This window comes from Geospiza fortis, unplaced genomic scaffold (genome assembly GCF_000277835.1).
Source record: "Geospiza fortis unplaced genomic scaffold, GeoFor_1.0 scaffold486, whole genome shotgun sequence".
Lineage (NCBI taxonomy): Eukaryota > Metazoa > Chordata > Aves > Passeriformes > Thraupidae > Geospiza > Geospiza fortis.
The window spans coordinates 206,047-225,524 of NW_005054417.1; the positions used below are offsets into that span (position 1 = coordinate 206,047).

The following is a 19,478-nucleotide window of genomic DNA, read 5'->3' on the forward strand; positions in this document are numbered from 1 at the left end:
AGTGTTTGTGGGAGACATCACTGTGACTTAAATTGTCAGCATTTAAATTCTGTCCCAGTTCTGCATTTTCTGGCTTCCATAATGATTTCAGTGCTCTCTAAATTATGTTTTTTCTTCATGTTTATGGTGATGTTGTGTTTTTAATTATGAAAATTATCTGAAAAAATACTTCTGTATTAATTATCTCAGATCATGACTCAGAGTTAAACATCTTAAAAAGCTCTAAAAGTTTAAGGGACAGAGCAAATTAAATATTTGTTAAGTGTAAAAATACTTTGTCAAGCCTATAAGAAATACTGGCATGGCCAGGGCAGAATGAAGCATTCTTTTTTCCTTCCCACATTTCTCCACCCTACTCAACTGGTTTGGTTTGAGAATTTGATTGCTTCCCCCCACCATGAATTTCAAAGTAAAGACTTCAGTGTTCTTCTCCTATTAACATCACTTTCTTGTCCAAATCACATCATGGTTGCAGCCCAAGAATAGGAACAAATTGCATTGAAAGGACAATGAGGAATTACTGCGCTGGTCAGAACTGGAGCATCCTATTAAATAAGCCATACAGACAATGAATAATGTAGCTGTTCTGGGTGTTGTCAAAGAACTCTCATGCGATCCATGCTTCACCACATCTGTTCTTTTTCCATCCTCTCTATACACTGTTTTCTTCAACTGATACAAATACATCAGGACAGCAATCCCAAAGCCATGGCTTATGAATAATATCCCCCAAAAATTCTTCAGTTCATATCTACATTTAAATATATACCCATACATGCATACCTGTATATGTTTATAAATAAAAATTTTAACAAAATTACTACACATATTTTAGCCTATAAAATATTTATTGCTGTATCTTTGATTGATTTAAATGAAAGAAATGTATTTATTCAGATTTCCCATAATTAGTGAGCCCGAGACACATCACATGTAGGTAACTCTTTCTGTCTATATAAAGAACTTAAAAGTTATACTTTAAATTTAAAACATGGGAAGCTACTTTCTCCTCTGTAGAGATGATAGTGGGGAGCAACATGATTAAAAAGTAGCCCTAGCAAAGTGAGCACAAATATGAGTAACTGAAAAGGGAGTAAGTGAATGCCAGCTTTGCGTAAGGATTATCAAGGAATTTTGAACCTATGTGTCTATTGGCAAGGGAGAAGTCCTAGCAGAAAGAAAAAATAAAACGGAAGAAAAGAAAGAAAAAAGGAAAGGAAAATTATTCATCTGGTTAAGCCTGGGAGGGAGGTGGAGAGTGTGGCCATTATTTCAGGGAAACAAGTTACATTGGGGAAGGAGGGTGGCTGGAACCACTCGGTAGCAAATGACCTGTCTGCAGTGAACACGCCCTCTCAGAGAGGTGCACAACCACCCTGAGTGCCTTTGCCATATTTCCCACACAAGGAATAACGGCAATTTTACCAGTAATTTTTATAACACAACAGTTATACCAAAGAAGAGGAAAAAAAGTTGAGCAAAAGTGTAGTTAAACACATAAAAACTTTGGCAAGAATCCAGACATGCAGCACAGCACTGAGCAGGCTTTTTTCCCAGGTAATACAATAAAAATTTGTCCTGCTGCAACATTTAATTATCTGGAAAGATATAACCAATTCCAAACAGCTGAGGGAGGAACTATCTAGATTGTAAAAGAAAATAAAACAAAACCAAGGAGAAACCCAGCCCCCTACCTCACCTAGGCCTCTCTTAGGTGACTGCCTTCCTCTAACTCCCCCCTTCACTTCAAAAGAAAAACATGCTACAGTGTCATATAATTTCCCCTCCTTTTCTCCCTTCAGACTTTGCACAAGGCAGGTTTGTGTTCTCTTGAAATTGTGGGGGTTTTTCTCCTTTGAGAAAACTAGCACCAGCAAATATTCTCAGCCCCTGCATGACTCATGTTGTAGGACCTTGGCTACCAGGTTTTGTTTAGATTTCTGTTTCCAAGCTGGAGAAGGAGGCCTTCTCTTCTTTTGGTCTCAAATTCTGGGAGGAGATTGGTTAACCACTGAAAGGCCTTATCTATTAAAAATTGGGGTGAACCTTAAGACAACAACTTGTTCTCCTGCGGACAGGTTCCTCTCACCTATCCATGAACTGATAATTTTGTTGTCTGTTACTTTGGAAAGTGACTCACCTGCTTTTTCACTTACTTGGTACGGAAGTTTATCAACTGGCAGTATAAAATGCTTTGTTTTTACCATTTAAACATAACTCTGGGAGGTAATTTAGTAACCCCATGGATCCCAAACAGACTTTAGATTTTGTTATTTCTTGAGAAAACAAAAAACTGTAAGAAAAAGCAGTGTGACGAGCTAGGCTGAATGTCTTGCTAACATTTCTCCAAGCAAGGCAGACAAAAATTAAAGAAGCAGATGAGGAATCCTAACATGAAAATATCTTAGACCTTGATGAACTATCATCTTGAAAGATGAGTTACAAGAGCAGGAGGAATTAGGGATCTGCATATCTGCTGTCTCAGGAATATGGCAAAGGCAGCGATAGAATAAACTCATTTAATCCAGTAATTTGACACAGAATCAAAATGGGCTTCCATAGCCACACCTGGGTGTTAGAAGTACTCCACCCAGTTTTCTTCAATGAATATTCATGTCATAGAACTGAATCTTTGTGTGAAAGGCAGTGGCTGTGTTCAGGTAGCAAGTAGGTGTGAGAACTCTTATCTAGATGAAGAATCCTGAGAAACCTTTGGACAGGTACCTGGTTATAAATCTGAAAATATGACTAATCAACACCTGAATATAAGAGCAGAGACAGCATTAGAGCACACAGATGTGACTTAGAAAAAAAGATGTTGAAACCTAAGTATCTCACGTGGAATTTTAAAATCTAGATTTTTGTGTTCGTTATTCCTAATGCAGAGGAAATATATAAATAATGAAGCAATACAAACTCTATTTTCATTCACTCATTTTACTATCAGCAGAGGCCAATCTAAATTTGAAATTGTTCTCTAGGGGAATAAATGCCTTTCAGTGTAACTATACAGAAGCCTATCAGCTTAACATGTGTTTGTCTTTAACTACATAATTTAAGGTCATTTGAGTTTGCCATAGCACAGGTAGGACCTTCATCCTTGGTATCAGTATTTTGTCCCCGCTGAAGATGCACGATTGCAAAACACACATTTCATCCATGATTTGGTTCTCAAATTGAATTATTATTTACCCAAAGATAATGAAATGAGCCAAACATTCAGGAAGTTGTTTCTTCATTCACAGTGAGAACACTGGCCATACTGTTTTATTAATAAGTCTAAATGATATAAAAACAGATAAAATCATGGCCACAGCTATCTACTTCATGCAGTGTAGGCTATATGACAGCTCAGACAATCCTCAATGTGAATCCACACAGACATTGTAGATATAAACAGGAATCTAAGAAAGCCATTCTCCCTTCACTTGCAAACAAACTCAAGTGAAATGCTCCAAATGCTCCTATTTAGCTTTGATTAGCAAAACTCGGAAATGTAACCACCGACGTAGTGCATTATTTGGGAAAAGGAATAAGCTGAGTTTTAGAATCTAGAAATAGTGTATTTCATGGATCTGACATCTAGAAATTATTTCTGAGGAGTTCTTAATATTAAATAATGTGTTATCAAAAGTCTATTTGCCAAAATACCAGAGGAAAACCAGCTAATCTTCAATTTCATTAAACAAATGTTTTGCACATTAAATAGCAAAGGACTAGAAAAGTCAAGAATCAAACAGAATCACAAAATATTCTGAGTTAGAAGGGACTCACAAGGATAATCGAGTCCTACTTTTAAGTGAATGGCCTATAAGTGGATCAAACCCAAAAATGAAATATATACTCAAATTTACATGATTTTTTATTTCTCATAGATCCAGTTACCTCCAGTGAACTTAATAAACATATGCAATTTGTATTTTTATAGGAGCACTCTGAATCTCTCTTTCATTGTTACATAACTGACATTTTTGGTTGTTTCAATCAGAAGCTTACAATGAAGAAAATTATAGATTTCAGAAGGCCTTGCAAAGGAAAAGAAAGTGGAAATCTGTGCAGAACCAGAAGAATGTCTGAATCAACACCAGAAGTATTTGATGAGAAAGAAATATTGTTACAGAAGGAGACCTCTCTTTTCCTGAGAAAAGGATGGAGTGAAAAGAAGTATTTTTGCCATATAATTTGGGCAACACAACATTTACTCATTGAGTGAGACTATCAAGCAAGTCATCTTAAACAGGTGTTAATATCCTGATGTTTTACTATCACTTTGGAAGTCAAACAAAAAGAAAGATAAACAAAGTTGCACTTGAGCATTGAGAACAGTTGCTGTGAAGTACAGGAAGAGGCAAGATGAAGATTTGTTAAACAATCCTGGAAGAAGATGAAAAGGGAAAACCAGGGTACACTAAGATAGAAGTTTATTATAGACTGGCTTTTTTTGGGTGGAGAGAAGTTGTGTTTTTTGATCACACAAGGGAAGCATCCAAAAGGACAGAACCTGATGGTTTTAATTACTTCTTGAAATTAATTTTTTTTTCTGTTGAAAAATAAATACAAGAAGGAGACAGTCCAACAAGTTCTTGGAATACGCTGGGGACAGCTTTTTCTTTAGAAGGTAAAGAAAACCATTAAGGGAGTGGCTATTTTAGATCTTCTGCTGACTAGTAGGGCACGAACTGGCTGAGAGTGAAAGGCAATCTAGGTGAAAGTGAACACCATCATTTAATAGTCACTACCATAAATAAGGAAAGAAGCAAAATCAAATTACATTTTTTCGCCCAGAAAACAAAACTAAAGTTTTATGAGCTCCGAAGACTGATAAGCAAGATTTTGTAGGGAGAGTGTTTAATTAACAAAAGAATGTAGGAGAGCTTGTCTTAGTCATTGCTAGAGTCAGTTCTTAATTACACAAGGTAAAGGGAATAATATGAATTAGGCAAAAACAGAGGATAAAACAAATTAGTCTGGGTACATTATTCTGCAAGACTCTACTCAGTACATTTACCTTTGAAAAGCTTATGAACAGATTTCCATAGAAAGAACAGCAACAGAGAGGAGCCTGATGCAAACAGCTTATGTTTTCTAATCCACTGTTTTCTACCACTCTCCCACCAGAAATGCTGAGGGAAGGCAGGGCTTCCTTAAATCCCAATCCCCATAAACCATCTGTCATCAGCAGGTGACTGTGTTATTACACATATTAGGAGATTATCCCAATACAAAAGAAACTGCTGAATTCACACACACACACGAACACCCCCAGGCAATTTCCTTGATTTTTATAATTTATCTAACAATCAGACTTCTGCATTATACATCAAAGTATAAAATTATGTGGCCTAGTCTCACTCACTTTCAGAAGCTTCATTTAAAAGGCTTTAAACGTTCTTAGTAAAAATGGATTGATTCCAGGTTAGAGAAATGACACCCTAACAGTTTAATTTAGCTGTAAGTATGAACAAATTTTTCCAAAAGAAGAACTAAATGCCAACTCAGAGCTTTCTAAGCAACAGCTGAACCCTCCTATTCTTTCCACTGAAAAATATCCAACATCTACTTGCTTTTCTAGAAGTCCCTGGAAGAAGCTAATACACAAGACAGCAATAGGGTGAACAGCAATTTTTTCTGTTGGGAAGCCAATTTCACAGCTAGCTCTACTACAATGCAATGTCATCCCAGCACAGTAAGTGTGCCATTTTGCTGTTGTGTGAAGAACTGAGATAATTTTGTAGGATGTTTCAACAGTACCAATAGAACTAAGATCCTGAATTAGACCAGAAGGGATATTTGGGATTTGTGTTATTTGTGTATTCAGTTAAAGACCACTGAGTTTTCCAAATGCAGAAGTTAGTAGATGAGATTTGCTGGCTTGAGAAGACTGAAAAATAAATGTGTTTGTTTTAAAGACAGAATATTTTAAGACTTCATCAAATATATTCAGATGAATATTAGTTTCACAACCAAGAAGAAAGAAACTTTTTCAATTACTGGCCTGCTGAATACTTTTGTTAATGTGGAAAAATAGTATTTCTCTCTCCACGGAAACATTACAATAAAGACAAGAATGGCATTGCACAACTTTGTCTGCAATCTGAAATTAAGTTCTCACATTAGAACAGGAGTAATTAGCATTTTCCCTAGCTTGCTTCCATGCAGTAATAGCGCTGCCAAGCAAATGAGTAACACTACATGAGCTAAATGAACACTAGAAACAAATGTGTAGCCATTCCTCCTTCTCTGGGAAAAAAACTTACCAAGTGTCCTGGTTTAGGGCAAATTTGGGAGAAAAACAGTACGAGGTAAGTGGGGAACTGTAGAAATGTAGGTGTTGCTCCTTGATTATTTTGGCTTACATATGTTTTATGAACAAAAGGAAAAAGCCATATGGTTTGTGGGAGCATGTGGAAGATCTCCTCGAGCCATTTTCTTTTTTGTCTCTTCATGCCAGCTAAAGTCATTATGTACGTTCCTTATTTCCGTACATGTTATTAATTTGAAAATTTTCCAGCACTTCAAACACAGGCCTTTTAAAGGAAGATTACAATTATACCTTGTGTTAAATTCTGTTTTCAGAGTAGACACCTTCATGACATATGTATGTGTGTTTATCTACGTTTATATAAACACATATATTTAGTTTTCTCCTACCTTTCTAAGTGCTGCTGGTAGTGAGGCAGTAGACATTGATATCGCTGGGAGAGCGTAAGAGTGGGGGCAGATTACTGAGGGTGTTTGGTTCTCCTGAACAGTGCAGCGTCTGCCTGACACATCATAGTACCTGCAAGGAAAGGAAACATGGCTCAGTTAATGCATCCTAGCAAAAAAAAAAATAAAGCCTGAGTCAGTGTTTGCTGTATTTCTGACAAAACACTAAGATGTTTTCTCCTGTTGCAGTGGTTCCAGGCTTCTGGTACTTGCAAAGTTTACTACTTTATTTTAGCTAAACTACTTGCTCCTCTTCTTAGACATTAATTCATCCCACCTGCTTTAGCTCTCTGAAACTAACTTGTCAGCTTTCTCCTGATAATGAAACAACCAAAATCCAAATACAACACTCAGCAGGATAACCACATCAGAGCCACAAGGCAGAAAAATTAGTCGTCTTATCTCCTGTCACTCCACCTCTTCAGAGACAGCAGATTACAACATTTGGAGTTTACAGCTCCACATTACATCACATGTTCGGTTCACTTTCCTTCCGGAAGCGGTCTCAGTAAAGGATCAATTGAATTCTTGGAACAAGTCACTTTTTGGGAAGAGGCTGTCCCAATAGACGTATACAATCTTTAAAGCAATACATTCATTTTAAGCAAGTCAGTCCTAAAACTTAAGGAACCTAATTTGGTTATTTTTTTTCCACAGTGGTAAATTTCAAATTCTGAATCCAAAGGATGTGAAAAAGTTCACTTAGTCTCCTCTCAAGAGAGAAATAAAATAGTAAAAACTGACCAAGTTATACAATCTCTTCCATTTCACTGTCTGAAAGTCGAAGTAGCAAGAATGCAGAATTCTCTGAAGACAGTTTTATTATAAGGTTGATAAATATAATAGTTTATATATTTTTGTCCTTTAGATGATTCAACAGTTGGTTAAAATGCAGCTTTTTAAAAATGGTATGTATTTTGATATTTTTACTTCAAAATTGGACTGAATTTTTCATAGGACAATTTAGGTTGGAATATACCCCAGGAGGTCTCTGGTCCAATGTCCTGCCTGAAGCAGGGTCAGCTATGGGAACACTCCAGGTTGCTCAGGACTTCACCCAACCAACTCTTGAAAATATGGAAGGGCGGAGAATCACAACCTCTCTGGACAACAGTGAAAATGTTTTCTCTTACATCTAATCTGGATCTCTCCTTTATCAACTTTTTGCTGTTGTCTTGTCTTCCCACCAGGTGAAAAGTCTGGGTTTATCTCTATTACCACCCAAAGCTGCCTCCTCTCCAAAACTGAACAAGCCCCAATTCTCCACCCTCTCTTCAAAGGGCAAGTGGAGCCTCACAGGCAACCACCTCACTGTCAACCGTCCAATGAACTCACCCCAGTTTGAAACACTGAGAGATCTCTAGGCAGAAAAAATACACTCATCAAATATTTTGCCTTTACAGAAAAAAATAAGTTTCAAAATGTTCTTTTCTGTTTTGTCCTCAAAATGTACATATTTTCCATTTTGGTTGGAACAAAACTACTTTTTTCCCACAGGCTTCTTTTCCAGACTCATCATACTGTCCCAAATCCAGCTCTGTTTGTACAGCTTTATTTGCAAATTCAGTTTTATAACTGACTTTCATATAGAGTTTTCAAAGAGTGAATAAGTGAGCAGAAAAGCCTCAGGCATATTTATAAAGTGATTCAGTTTATTGCATAATTGTGGTGAAAATATTTTGACATTTTAACACATATCCCAATAAACATGTGCAATTATTTTGTTTATTTACCTATTTCTAAGGAAGAAACTGCATCACTCTTAATAGCTGGTTACCTTCCCCAGGACATAGCTGACTTTGAGCTGTCCATCTTGATTTTCACGTTCTACCTCCCCTGATAGAGCTTGCTTTTGGGGTGGTTCCACACACATTGCATGTGAAAAAATTCAAAAGTCACATTAAAAAGCTGCTCAGGTAGTGCTGAAAGATCCTGTGCCACCCTACCTACCCTGCCTATGGTCAACACTGCTGAAGGGAGTAACAGTAGGCTGGGGACTGTCAACCCTGTCACTCAGAGAAATGGAACAAGTGACATGATATGGGCAGGTGACCAGGAAGGTGTTTGGCTGAAGTCTGGATAAAAAGTCAGGGTGAGGAGGAGGAAAATAATGGCACACCAAGGGAAGTGGATGGAAGAGCTGTCAACTGTTGAGGTGACACTGACACTCTGCAAGAGGCCACCATTTGCCATGGTGCTGCTGGGCTGGGACAAGCATCTGCACCCCAAGTGATACACAGTGAACCTGTGTCAGAAAATAACACATTTTGGCCAAATGCCAAAACGAAGCCAGAGGAAGCTCTGGAAGCAAACACTTCCTAGGTAGGAAGACAGGATATTTCACCAGGATATCCTTTGTCCTGCTCCAGAAGGGGGCTGTGCTGGTCCCCAGGCAAGCCAGCAACATCCACCTGGGAGGCACCTGCTGGCTCCCTTCCACCAATGAAGGCTGGGCCTCCTTGGGGACGTCCTCACACCTTGTCCCACGTGCCCACTCCTGATGGCCATCAGCCCCTGAGACACCACTAGACCTCAGGGCACTGGCATGTCTGCGATGGAGTAGCCAGAAAGCTGCTGCTTTCAGAATGCAGTGAAGGAGCACTGATTCTTTCAGGCACTTTTTTTTTTAAAGGACACAATTTCACACCAAAAACCAGAGCTGACAGAAGCAGCCTGGGAGGTTTCAACCCAAAGATGTTGCACGGGAAAACAGCCAGCTCCAGATTTCCAAACAGGTGAGAAAAGGTGCTCTTTGAATTTCTTCACAGTTTGAAGTCTATCCTCCCAACAATCTGCTGACGAGCTGAGCTCACCAGAGCCTCCAAGTTTTACTTTATGGCACTGGGCAGTTTTCCAGGGAAACGCTGCAGTACGCTTCCCGCCCCAAGGCATGGGCACGCACACAAGCTCCTGAGGGCAAGATAGGGTGTGAGGGCACAGGGCTGCACCTCCTCTGCCCCAGCTGCCCAGCCAAATTCTCTCCTTCCAGCCCAGATGCAGAGTAACTCACCCCAATGCACAGCAGAGAAACTCACTGTGGGGCAAGGGCAGGTGGGGGGACAGTCACCATAGAGAAACTGAGGCACTGTCAACCCACACCCTTGCTTTTCTCACCCAGGCATGTTTGTGTAACCATTCCCACTTGCTCAGAGCCCTGAGGCTCTGGGGGGAGAAGGTGCTTGCAACACACTGAGCATGTTATGAAACCCTCCCCGACATTTTGCTCAGCAGTAACTACAACAGCCCCACGTTACCTCTGCTGTTTCCAGCACAAATCCAAACCATACCCCCCATACCCGCTACCATGAAGAAAATTAACTCTATGCCAGCCAAAACCAGCACACATATTTCATACAGCTATTAGTTACAGTAATAACTAATTTTACAGTGAAGCAAAGAGAAAGAGGGAGGCCTTGGAAATTATCAAGCTTTTGGAGGGAGCATGAGGCATGAAAAGGAGGAAGGAGAAGTTCTGTAGGTATATCCATCTTCTCTTTACCTGATTTACAGCAGAACTACCGACTGGAAAAGGAAACCACCAGATGGGACCCGACCTGGCAGTGCTCTCTCTATGCTGCGGACCACACAGTTTGGCCCCATCACTCTTACCTGTCCATGCCTTAATCCTTAGTAGCAACACAATGTTATCTTATTAACTATCTTAACATATTGACTTGAAATATAACAATTGCAAATAATTTTGAAGGGAAATAGCTTATAGATAAAAATATGTAAAGACAATGTAGGAGCAATGAGCAAACAACTCACTAACAAAAAGAAGAAGAGAGTGGGTTGCCATACATTTTAACCTAGCAATGCTTACTAAACTAGCATCCTCATAAATTTTACAGACATGGCTTCCCTCATAATCCATCATATTCAGCCCTGCAATCCATCTCCCATCTGCTGTTTTTCTGCAGTCTGTATCCAGTATATTGTTCTTGCCTATTAATTCCCACTTTTCAATCAACACAGTATGAGATCATTTTTTAAGAGAGAGCATGCATGAGCAAGAGCAACTTGATTACAATGGAAAGATATTTTTTTTGTTTGTTTATTCAGATCCTCTACCCAGTCTTCCCCCTCCCACACCATATCAGGACTAGAATTTTTCCCTGGGAGCAGCAAATATCAATTTGATCAGCAAAATGACTGACTACAAAACACAGAACCATATGAAGAGCAGTAAGGGGCATTTCTCTGGTTCATCCACCACCTCAGTGCTCATGACTATGACAGATGCACCTATGCCAACAAATAATTTACTTCCCTGCTTCATTCCCTGGTCCTGGTGCCCTTGTCAGCCGTACCACACATGCAGCACCGTGTGCTTGGACTCTCTTCTGCGGGAGACCGACTGCTTCTCTCTGAGGAAAAGCCAAGGCTTTTCCAGCTCTGTGGACAGACTGCCCTGAGGATGTCACAGCAAGGATAGGACTGGACCAATAGTGGCTTCTCCTCCTCTCCACCATCCCAACCAGCCTCTTGTCCTCAGACAGCCTCTGTGTGCCCCACACCCCACAGCATGCAGCATACTTTTGGCATAATGCTATGAAAACACCAGTCTTGCAGGCAGTAAAGCAACCTTCACATTACTTCAAACACTTTGAACTGAAGCCACAAAAATATAATTACGATCTTAGAGCCATGGGGGCATCGGACCCAGGTCAAATGTTAGGCAGCACAAACACAAACAGTTCGCTCCAGAGACAAAAGAGGAGCGGATGCATCCATAAGGATCACTCCTTGGGGCAGATCCTTTAGCCGTGTAGGCTGTTTTAAACAAGGGTTTTTTAATTGTGCATTATTTGAGTTGCTGTCGTTACAGCCTTAATATATTTTGAGCATTTCAAACAGCTTGCTCTGGGCTGAAGTTTTCCATACAAAGCTACTGCTTGTTATTCTTTCTGTCATCTTTTCCACAGAACCAGTATGTGGACTCCCTGAACAGTCTGCAGCAAGCTACTTACCACATCTATATCATCTCTTCCCACTGCCTCAGCAATCCCATTTCTGTGTCCCTGGTCATAGAACAGAAGAGCCAACTTCAGCTCTGTTATACAAAATGGTTGCTATGCCGGGACACCTCTTGCACACACCTACCTACTCACACAGAGTTTCAAGGGGTGGAAATCTGGAGCAGACACACGTCTTTGAACAGACATATGCTTGGGGGACATGTACTGCATGTCCTTCTGTTGTGGGAGTGACAGGATGTGTGTGTGTGATTTTCATATGGAAACTGAGCATTTCAAACTTCTCCCAGGCCTTGGGACTGATGAATGGCTCAGAGCTCCTCCTTGGGCATGGCACTGAGAAGTGGCGGGGAGGCACATACCCTCTTCTGCCAGCACCCTGCCATCTAATGGCCAGGCTTCAGATTCACAGGTGAATTGAGTTTTACCTTTCTGCCTCCACTGTTCTAGATCCTAGAGATAGAAAAGTCTGTTTAAACTACCTTAGGTCACATCTTGTCAGCACAGAAGCATTCCTACTGGCTTACTTCAAGGTGTTTTCTCATATGTCTTAATAACAGGGTTAATACCTCACCTAAAAGTACCCTTTGTTATAGTTACTCCACTCTGCCTTACTAATTCAGCCTAAATCATTCCTTCCTTTGTTTGGCAAATTCACACCATTTAAATACTCGCACACCTGTATCTCTCACTCACAACCATTATTTAGCATCATCTTCCCATTCTGTAAAGGAATTCCCATGTTCTCCTCTCTGTTTCCTTCTGACAAGACCTCTCCAGCAAAGATGTGTCCAGAGCTGCACTCAATGTCCCTGCTCGACTCACACAAAACCACAAAGAGCAGGTCTGCTGCCTCGTTGCTTTGTTCCACGATATATTTGCTCACACAAAGACTGCACAGAGCTCTTCTGAGCCACTCTCACACCACAAACTTGTCGTACTTGTTGTCCACTTCCATTCCTACGTGTATTTGTTTTTTCTTTCTACCGCCTTCCCAGTACAATATATTAATTTCAGGTTATTAAATGTATTTGTTTGCATTTGGCAGTTTGTTGAAGCTCTGAGCAAGTTCATCATGAGATGAAATGGTTCCAAGCTTCTGGCTTTCCTGCACTTCAAACAGCATGCAGCTGGAAATGCTACAGTCATTAGGCCTTCAAAACATGTTTTTCTGAGTGCTAACACAGACACAGTGCTGCTCTGCCAAGTCTTTAATACACTGAATTCAAGCAGCTTCTGGTTTCTTATTCCAACTCATCTTCTTCCGTTTTACAAAATCAAAAAGCCCCTCTGTCATAGAAATTACTGCAATTATTAAATACATTTAAACTTTTTTAGCACCTCCTTTAACTAGGAAAAAAATCCAGTAAAGATGCTTCAGAAAGATGGATTATAAAACCCAACTACAAAGTTGAATTATAAGGTTATCTGCTAAATAATCTGGAAATTTAATGAATGATGTAGTTAGCTGCCCAGAAATCTGTCATTATATAACTCGCTAAAATATTAATGAATAGTAGCATAGAGTTTTACCCATACCAGGCTTCTGCCAGATGCTCATTCACCCTTTCACTATTTTGCTTCCTGATGTTCTCAACTATGGAATTAACTGTAATAGACTTAATTTTGTATCTTGCTGTCTTAAGTATCTTTGTATCTTAAGTATCTTCACAGCAACTCACTTTTTATATCTACAAACCAGGTTACTATCATTCTGTATTGATGCTCCTATGAGGAGATACATCACAAACTTCAGTTAATACCTACCACAAACAATCACTCCCCTCTAGTTGTATTTCCAGCCCTCACTTGCACAGGAAAAATCACAATTTAACAACAAACAAAACTTTAGTTTGGTACAAAATAACTGGAACATGTACCGATCCACTTTCTAAAACCTCATTTCAAAGGAGAAATACATTTTGTCATTTCATCACTCAGAGACTATTCAAATTACTGAAGCTCATTTTTTATTCTGTAATTTGAAGACCATTAACAAATTTTGTCAGTTACTACTTTTTGTGAAACTGAACTCCCTGTGCTGATAGTGATGTTTAAAAAAAATCCCAAAACTTAGTACAACATTAATATAAGATGTATTCCCTTAAGTAGTTTTTTTTCCCTTTTTTTGGTCTTTTTTTTTAATTCATCAGAAAAGCTCGTTATTATCATCCAGCCACTGGGTGGCACCTCTACATAGATGCCAGGTGTGCCTCAACAAACCCATGATGCCTTCAATAATACTCCATTCCTCCCACAGCCAAGTGTTGACATTACATCAGCTTCATGTACACAGCCATGTTTGGGAGACAGCTAAAGTTGGTTACTAAAAATTTGCTTTGTAAAATATTCCTGGAATTTTCTGCTGCAATTTTTCAACTCCTAACTTTTGGGAAAAAATGAATCTGTACAGAGAAACCTGTCAAGGGAAACCTGATTCCTTGGATATGTGTAAGTATGGGCAACTTTTGATAGCCTATGAAATTGTTTTGACAGTTGTGCCAGAGAAAATATATAATGAACTTTGTTGCTTTGTAGTAATATAAAACAAATCATGTCTAATATTACAGTAGCATCCAGCAAGCCCAAGAAAAGTTAAATTCCAGTTTTGGTGGGCAATGAACTAATAATATCCCTGCCCCTAGGTCAATTGTAACTATGCTGCACTGGACTATCTCAATGAAAAGCTCATCTTGATATTTATACTCTGGCCTAGCTTTAAAGCATTGTATAAACAATAATCATCACATTGAGTTACCTAACACAGGTAATATCTCATTTTATATAGTAAGAAGCTCAAAGAACCAGATGAAGCAGTTTGACTGAGGAGACAAAAAGCCAGCATCACTCATTTCTTTAAACACATGATGCTTGTCTTCTTTGTTCATATTGACTCACCATGACTTAAGGAACAGAAACATCACGTTACTGCATCATTTTCCTACTTTCTGTAGCTACATTGGGAGATACAGAAGGGTGTTTACAAATTCAGGGACATGAAAATGCTTTTGAACATCCAGACTCACACTGGCAGCATTTCCCCACCTGCTCTTTTATGTGAGTTTAAGCATTGTGGTTCAAAGTGATAGTTGAAAAAAAATCAGCAAGGTCTGTGCTCTTTAAAGTTTATTTTGAGTATGTTGTAATCTGCCTTGGACTAAAGTTCCACTTTAGTGGAAACAAAATGGAACTTAGAATAAGTCCAATTCATCTGCGCAACTCTAAATACAGTGCAATTCCAGCAACAAGTAGGAAAGTCTTTAATTCTTGGGAAGAACGTTTCTGCCCACAAGAAGGGATAAAACAGGTTTGCATACACCAAAATAAGGCTCTCAAGTTCCCACTGTCCAAAGGCAGGAAAGGCTGTGCCAGATGGGCACAGAGGCAGCAGGGAGGGAGGGATGCACTGTTACACACACCTGAGTGCTAGGTCTCGTGCTGGGGACACACCTGCCACAGGGAAATGAATGACCACAGCTCCAGGCTGCGGATGGGGACTGCAGCTCACAGGAAGGGCCCCTTCAGCACGAGATCCCAGAAGATCCCATGGCCTTTCAGCAGCCTAATGCCCTCCACTACACCCATTGGGCCAGTGAGGAGACCCTGTGTATGTTCCTGAGCCCAGCATGAGGGTGAGCCCCTTGCAGCACAGCTTGAGAGTGAAGAAAAGGCCAAATGAATGAGATGCAACCAGGACTTGTGAGGTTTGGCTGGTGCTGCATAAACTCATCCATTTATCTATGCATCAAAATCTTCATAAACCACACCCTGCAATTTCAGCAAAGGAACTCACCAAAAATGAGTTGATTTCATGAGCTAAATTAGCCCACTGTCTAGAACAAAGACAAGCATCTAGTGTGGTACCAGCCATTCCACATTTGCATCAATTATGCTGAGCCCAATTGAAACTCAGACTTTTGGCAACAAGGTGCTGAGCCACCGTTTGCTCACAAAATAACACAGCAGCTTATGTTCACTGGAGATTTGTGATTACAAATTGCATTAATGTAGATTTATTATGTCACTTCTGAATATCAACAGTCTAAATACCTAGGTAACCTACAGTTACAAACATGCTGCAGAAAAAAAGCAATAATTTTTGTTTTTTAAAGTGGCACTAGAAAGGCACCAATTAAGAATGTAGACTTAGCTTTGTAAATTCAGCTTTGAAAACTGGCCATTAAAATTTTACTGAGTTTTAAGAAGAAAGAAAGAACAATTTACTAAAATGATTAAACAACTTCTTTTTGATGTCAGGAATGGAGAATTGAATTGAAATGACAAATTCAGTAAGAACTAGCAGGAAAACATAGAATTATACTTAGACAAGTCAGCTTGTGTAATATGAGACATTTTGTTGCTTCCAGACTTAATAATAGACTTTATTATTTCAGGCTTTAAGTAATTATAATTTTATTGCAAAAGTTATCACTATGGATTTTCTCATTTGCCTGAAAACACACATCTGCAGAGATTTCAATATAAATCCTAGATTAATTGCTTTCATTTAAATTCCATGTGTATTTCAATATGGAGTATCTGAGTGAAGCATCATTCCTTAAGAGATGACAATACTGAATCACAATTTATGAGAATGTTTAATGGGCCAGGTCCATGACTCCCATGTCTTGGAGCAAACAACCTTCATCTTTTATGTGTATGTACAGTTACATTTATGAAAACAATTTTAAAATGCTTAACACAGACATCTTTTTAGATACAACTTGTAAAAATCTATCATCATACTTCATATGGCTTTTCTAGTCATGTGACCAGCAGAAGAAGTAGTTCAGGGAAGTCTTGAAAAGTATTAGAGCTTTCAACAAAATAACAATAGAGAAGAGGAAAAGGCAACTCAAAACTTATATAAATTGCAGTCACAGATGCATCACAGAAAGTGATTTTTGTCCCAAACTCTAGCACAGCACCAATGTAAGATCCCATTTCACAGCATATCCCACAGCCCCACCAATTATCATCAGAGTTCTTCATTCTCACATTCCTTTAAATGCTATTAATACAGTTATTTTCATTGTCAAAAGTTGCACATCAAAATAAATACATGGATGTGGATGGGTTTTCTACATACCTCCACAGAGTTCAGGCTTTCTGCCAGCTCAAACAGACATCACAACATGGATTTACACTACGAAGTGCTTCTTTGAAGTCATATTGGCTTCTTCAGAAGGACTAGCTTACCGAGTAAATAGCAGCAGAATTCAGGATTCCTTCTGGATACAAGCTCACTGAAGGCAGCCTACCTGCATCTCTGCATCTTTACAGAGCCAGAAGACCACGGGCTTCACCTTCAGAGTTTGTTTTGCTTCACCTTTTGAGGAATGACTTGTCTCCTGACAGTATTTTTGCCTGTTGTCAAATCCATTTACCACTCTCCTGTTTCACTCCCTTCTCTTTTCCACAGCTACCAAAAGTGATCTTGCAGGCAGTGAGAGAGGAAAAAAGAAAGGATTCAAAGAAGAGAAGAGAGGGGGAAATGAAAAATGAAAATGGGAGGCTCCTGGGAAAGGAGGTGCAGACAAACTAGGGAGAATATTTTTTTAACTGGGACACTGACAGCCCAGTTAATTTTGTGTAAGGCTTTGTTATTTAAAATGATGAACATTTTGTTACAATTCAGTACACTTACTTAATGTTGCTTCCACTCTGTTCATTAACAGCTCTCTTCTGGATTACTAATCTACAAGGCCTTCAACTATTGGTTTTGAACAGCTCATCTTCCAGCCTCAATGCTTGATCATCCTAGAATGCTTAAATACCTCCCAAGCAGGAAACACCTTCGTGTTAATTATATTAAATGTCTGAGCTGGAGCCTGCCAAGCAGTTCTGAACACAGTAAACCAGGCACAGACTTTGTGATGAGTAAAAACAATGTGCTCCTATAATAGAATCATTACATGTAAAGAAAAATCTTCAGAAGAAACTAAATAAACTCTTAACTTTGAGGAAGCTGGTTACAACAAACTATTTCTATCTCCAGCACTATCTGTGGCCACGCCTCTATAAAAGAAATAAATTTATCTTGTCTCTTAGATTTAACAAACATCCAGAGCAGAGGTGGATAATCTCAATGCACATGAACTTCTGCGTGAAAACAAGTTTGATTTGTCCACCACAAGCATTAACTTTCAGCCACACCTACTCTTCTGTTTGGGTCAAGTCTATAATTAATGAAAGCTCCCTCTCCATATGACAAGCAAATTTTTATATCATCTCCCTTATCTTTATTTAAAGATGCTATCTATAAAACTGTAAGATAACTATGGTAGTGTTTGAAGCTGATTTAAGAATAAAAACTTAAGAGAGTGAACTCGCTCTTAATAGCCTGCAGCTACAGCATCACATATCCTTACGTGTACCTGAGCTGGTGTGCATGGCGCAGGAGCATCCTCCGTGCTGCTCGCTGAAGGAAGGAATTTTCATTGCAGTGAATGTCATGCTTCAGCTCTTTGTCATCAAGAAATGAATTGTTTCAGTGCAGCACTCAGTGACAAACCGCATTGTTCAAGTGTGTGTGGACACCATCCAAGGGACTCTGACGCTTTATGGGCTCTCCATGTGCAAGCTGCTGAAAGCTTCGCGTTTTAAAATGTCCACATGACCATTTAAAAACAAACAAAAACCCAAAAGCTCCACGCAGTTTTTTGGTGTTCTTTTGGAACCAAAGGTGTTTGTACCATCCCAGTGTCTCAGTAGGTTGAGCAGCTCACTTTGGCTCTGGGTCTTATGCAAGACGTCTAATTGACAGTTGAGTACAAAGAGTAATTAAGTAAACATCTCAAATCACAAAAAATAATTCTACTACCATTTCAATCACATTTTAATTTTAAAACAGTTCACACAGTAAACTTTATCCTAAAGCATCATGTGGTACAAATGTATTATGAGCCTTGGACTTTACACATGAAATGCAAGTCGTTCTGGAGCCAGTTCAAAGACTGACTTAAGTCATTTAGGATGTCCTATTTACAATAGCTGACTACAGAGTCATCTGCCTGCAACTCTGTAGTTACCTGCTAAAACCTTCTATTTTAATTTCTGCATTTGCCTACTTTCAACCCTCTGAGGGTTAGAACCAGTTTAACAAGGCATTTATCTCATCATTGTGACCCAGATGGGGCAACTCATTCACAAGGGACAAGAAATCAGAATCTCCCACAGATAAAGCCTCAGGATCTGGGGGAAAAACATTTTTGATACTCAGTCTGAGACAGCAACGTATTTTGTCTTGGTGATTTTTCAAAGCATAATGTAAACCCCTCCTTTCTTAGCAATATTCCCACAGCTAAAGAAGCCACAGATTCCTTTCCAAAACCGTAAGTAATCTCCAAAAGGGAGAATGAGTAAACAACTGAGGTAATCAAGACTCTCTTACTAGAATCAGTTATGCAAGGGAAAAGAAAGCTGTCATGTTTTCATTGCATATTACATGCACAGTGAAACAAGGGACGAGTTCAAATCTTTGGACCCAGCCTCCAAACCCAAACCTTCAAGCATTCTAAAAGCCTTCTCTAGAAATCTGTGTGCAGTAAATGCACACTTGAAGATGCAGCCTGGAAGCAGACCTTTTGGACTGCAAAATTTCTTCTGGCAAAGATACAGACCCTGAAATCTCTGTCAAGGATATCCACTAACCATAATGCAGAACTGTACATTGTTCTGCCTTCAAATGTGACAATACCAACTTCAAGGAAGTCAAGGATCAGGAAGAGATAACCAAGGATGACAAATAATTCCTAAATATTTGACATTTATTTTTGAGATAGATAGTTTCAT

General features: G+C 39.2%; 1 protein-coding gene across 1 annotated transcript in view; it reads right to left on the minus strand.

The window, feature by feature from the left end:
- CRYBG1 (crystallin beta-gamma domain containing 1) overlaps nucleotides 1-19,478 on the minus strand; it is a 98,158-nt gene that overhangs the window by 57,847 nt on the left and 20,833 nt on the right. The window contains exon 2 of the mRNA XM_005426596.2: nucleotides 6,652-6,781. Coding sequence (XP_005426653.2) covers nucleotides 6,652-6,687 — 36 coding nt within the window. The 5' untranslated portion in view covers nucleotides 6,688-6,781. The remainder of the gene's footprint in view (nucleotides 1-6,651; nucleotides 6,782-19,478) is intronic.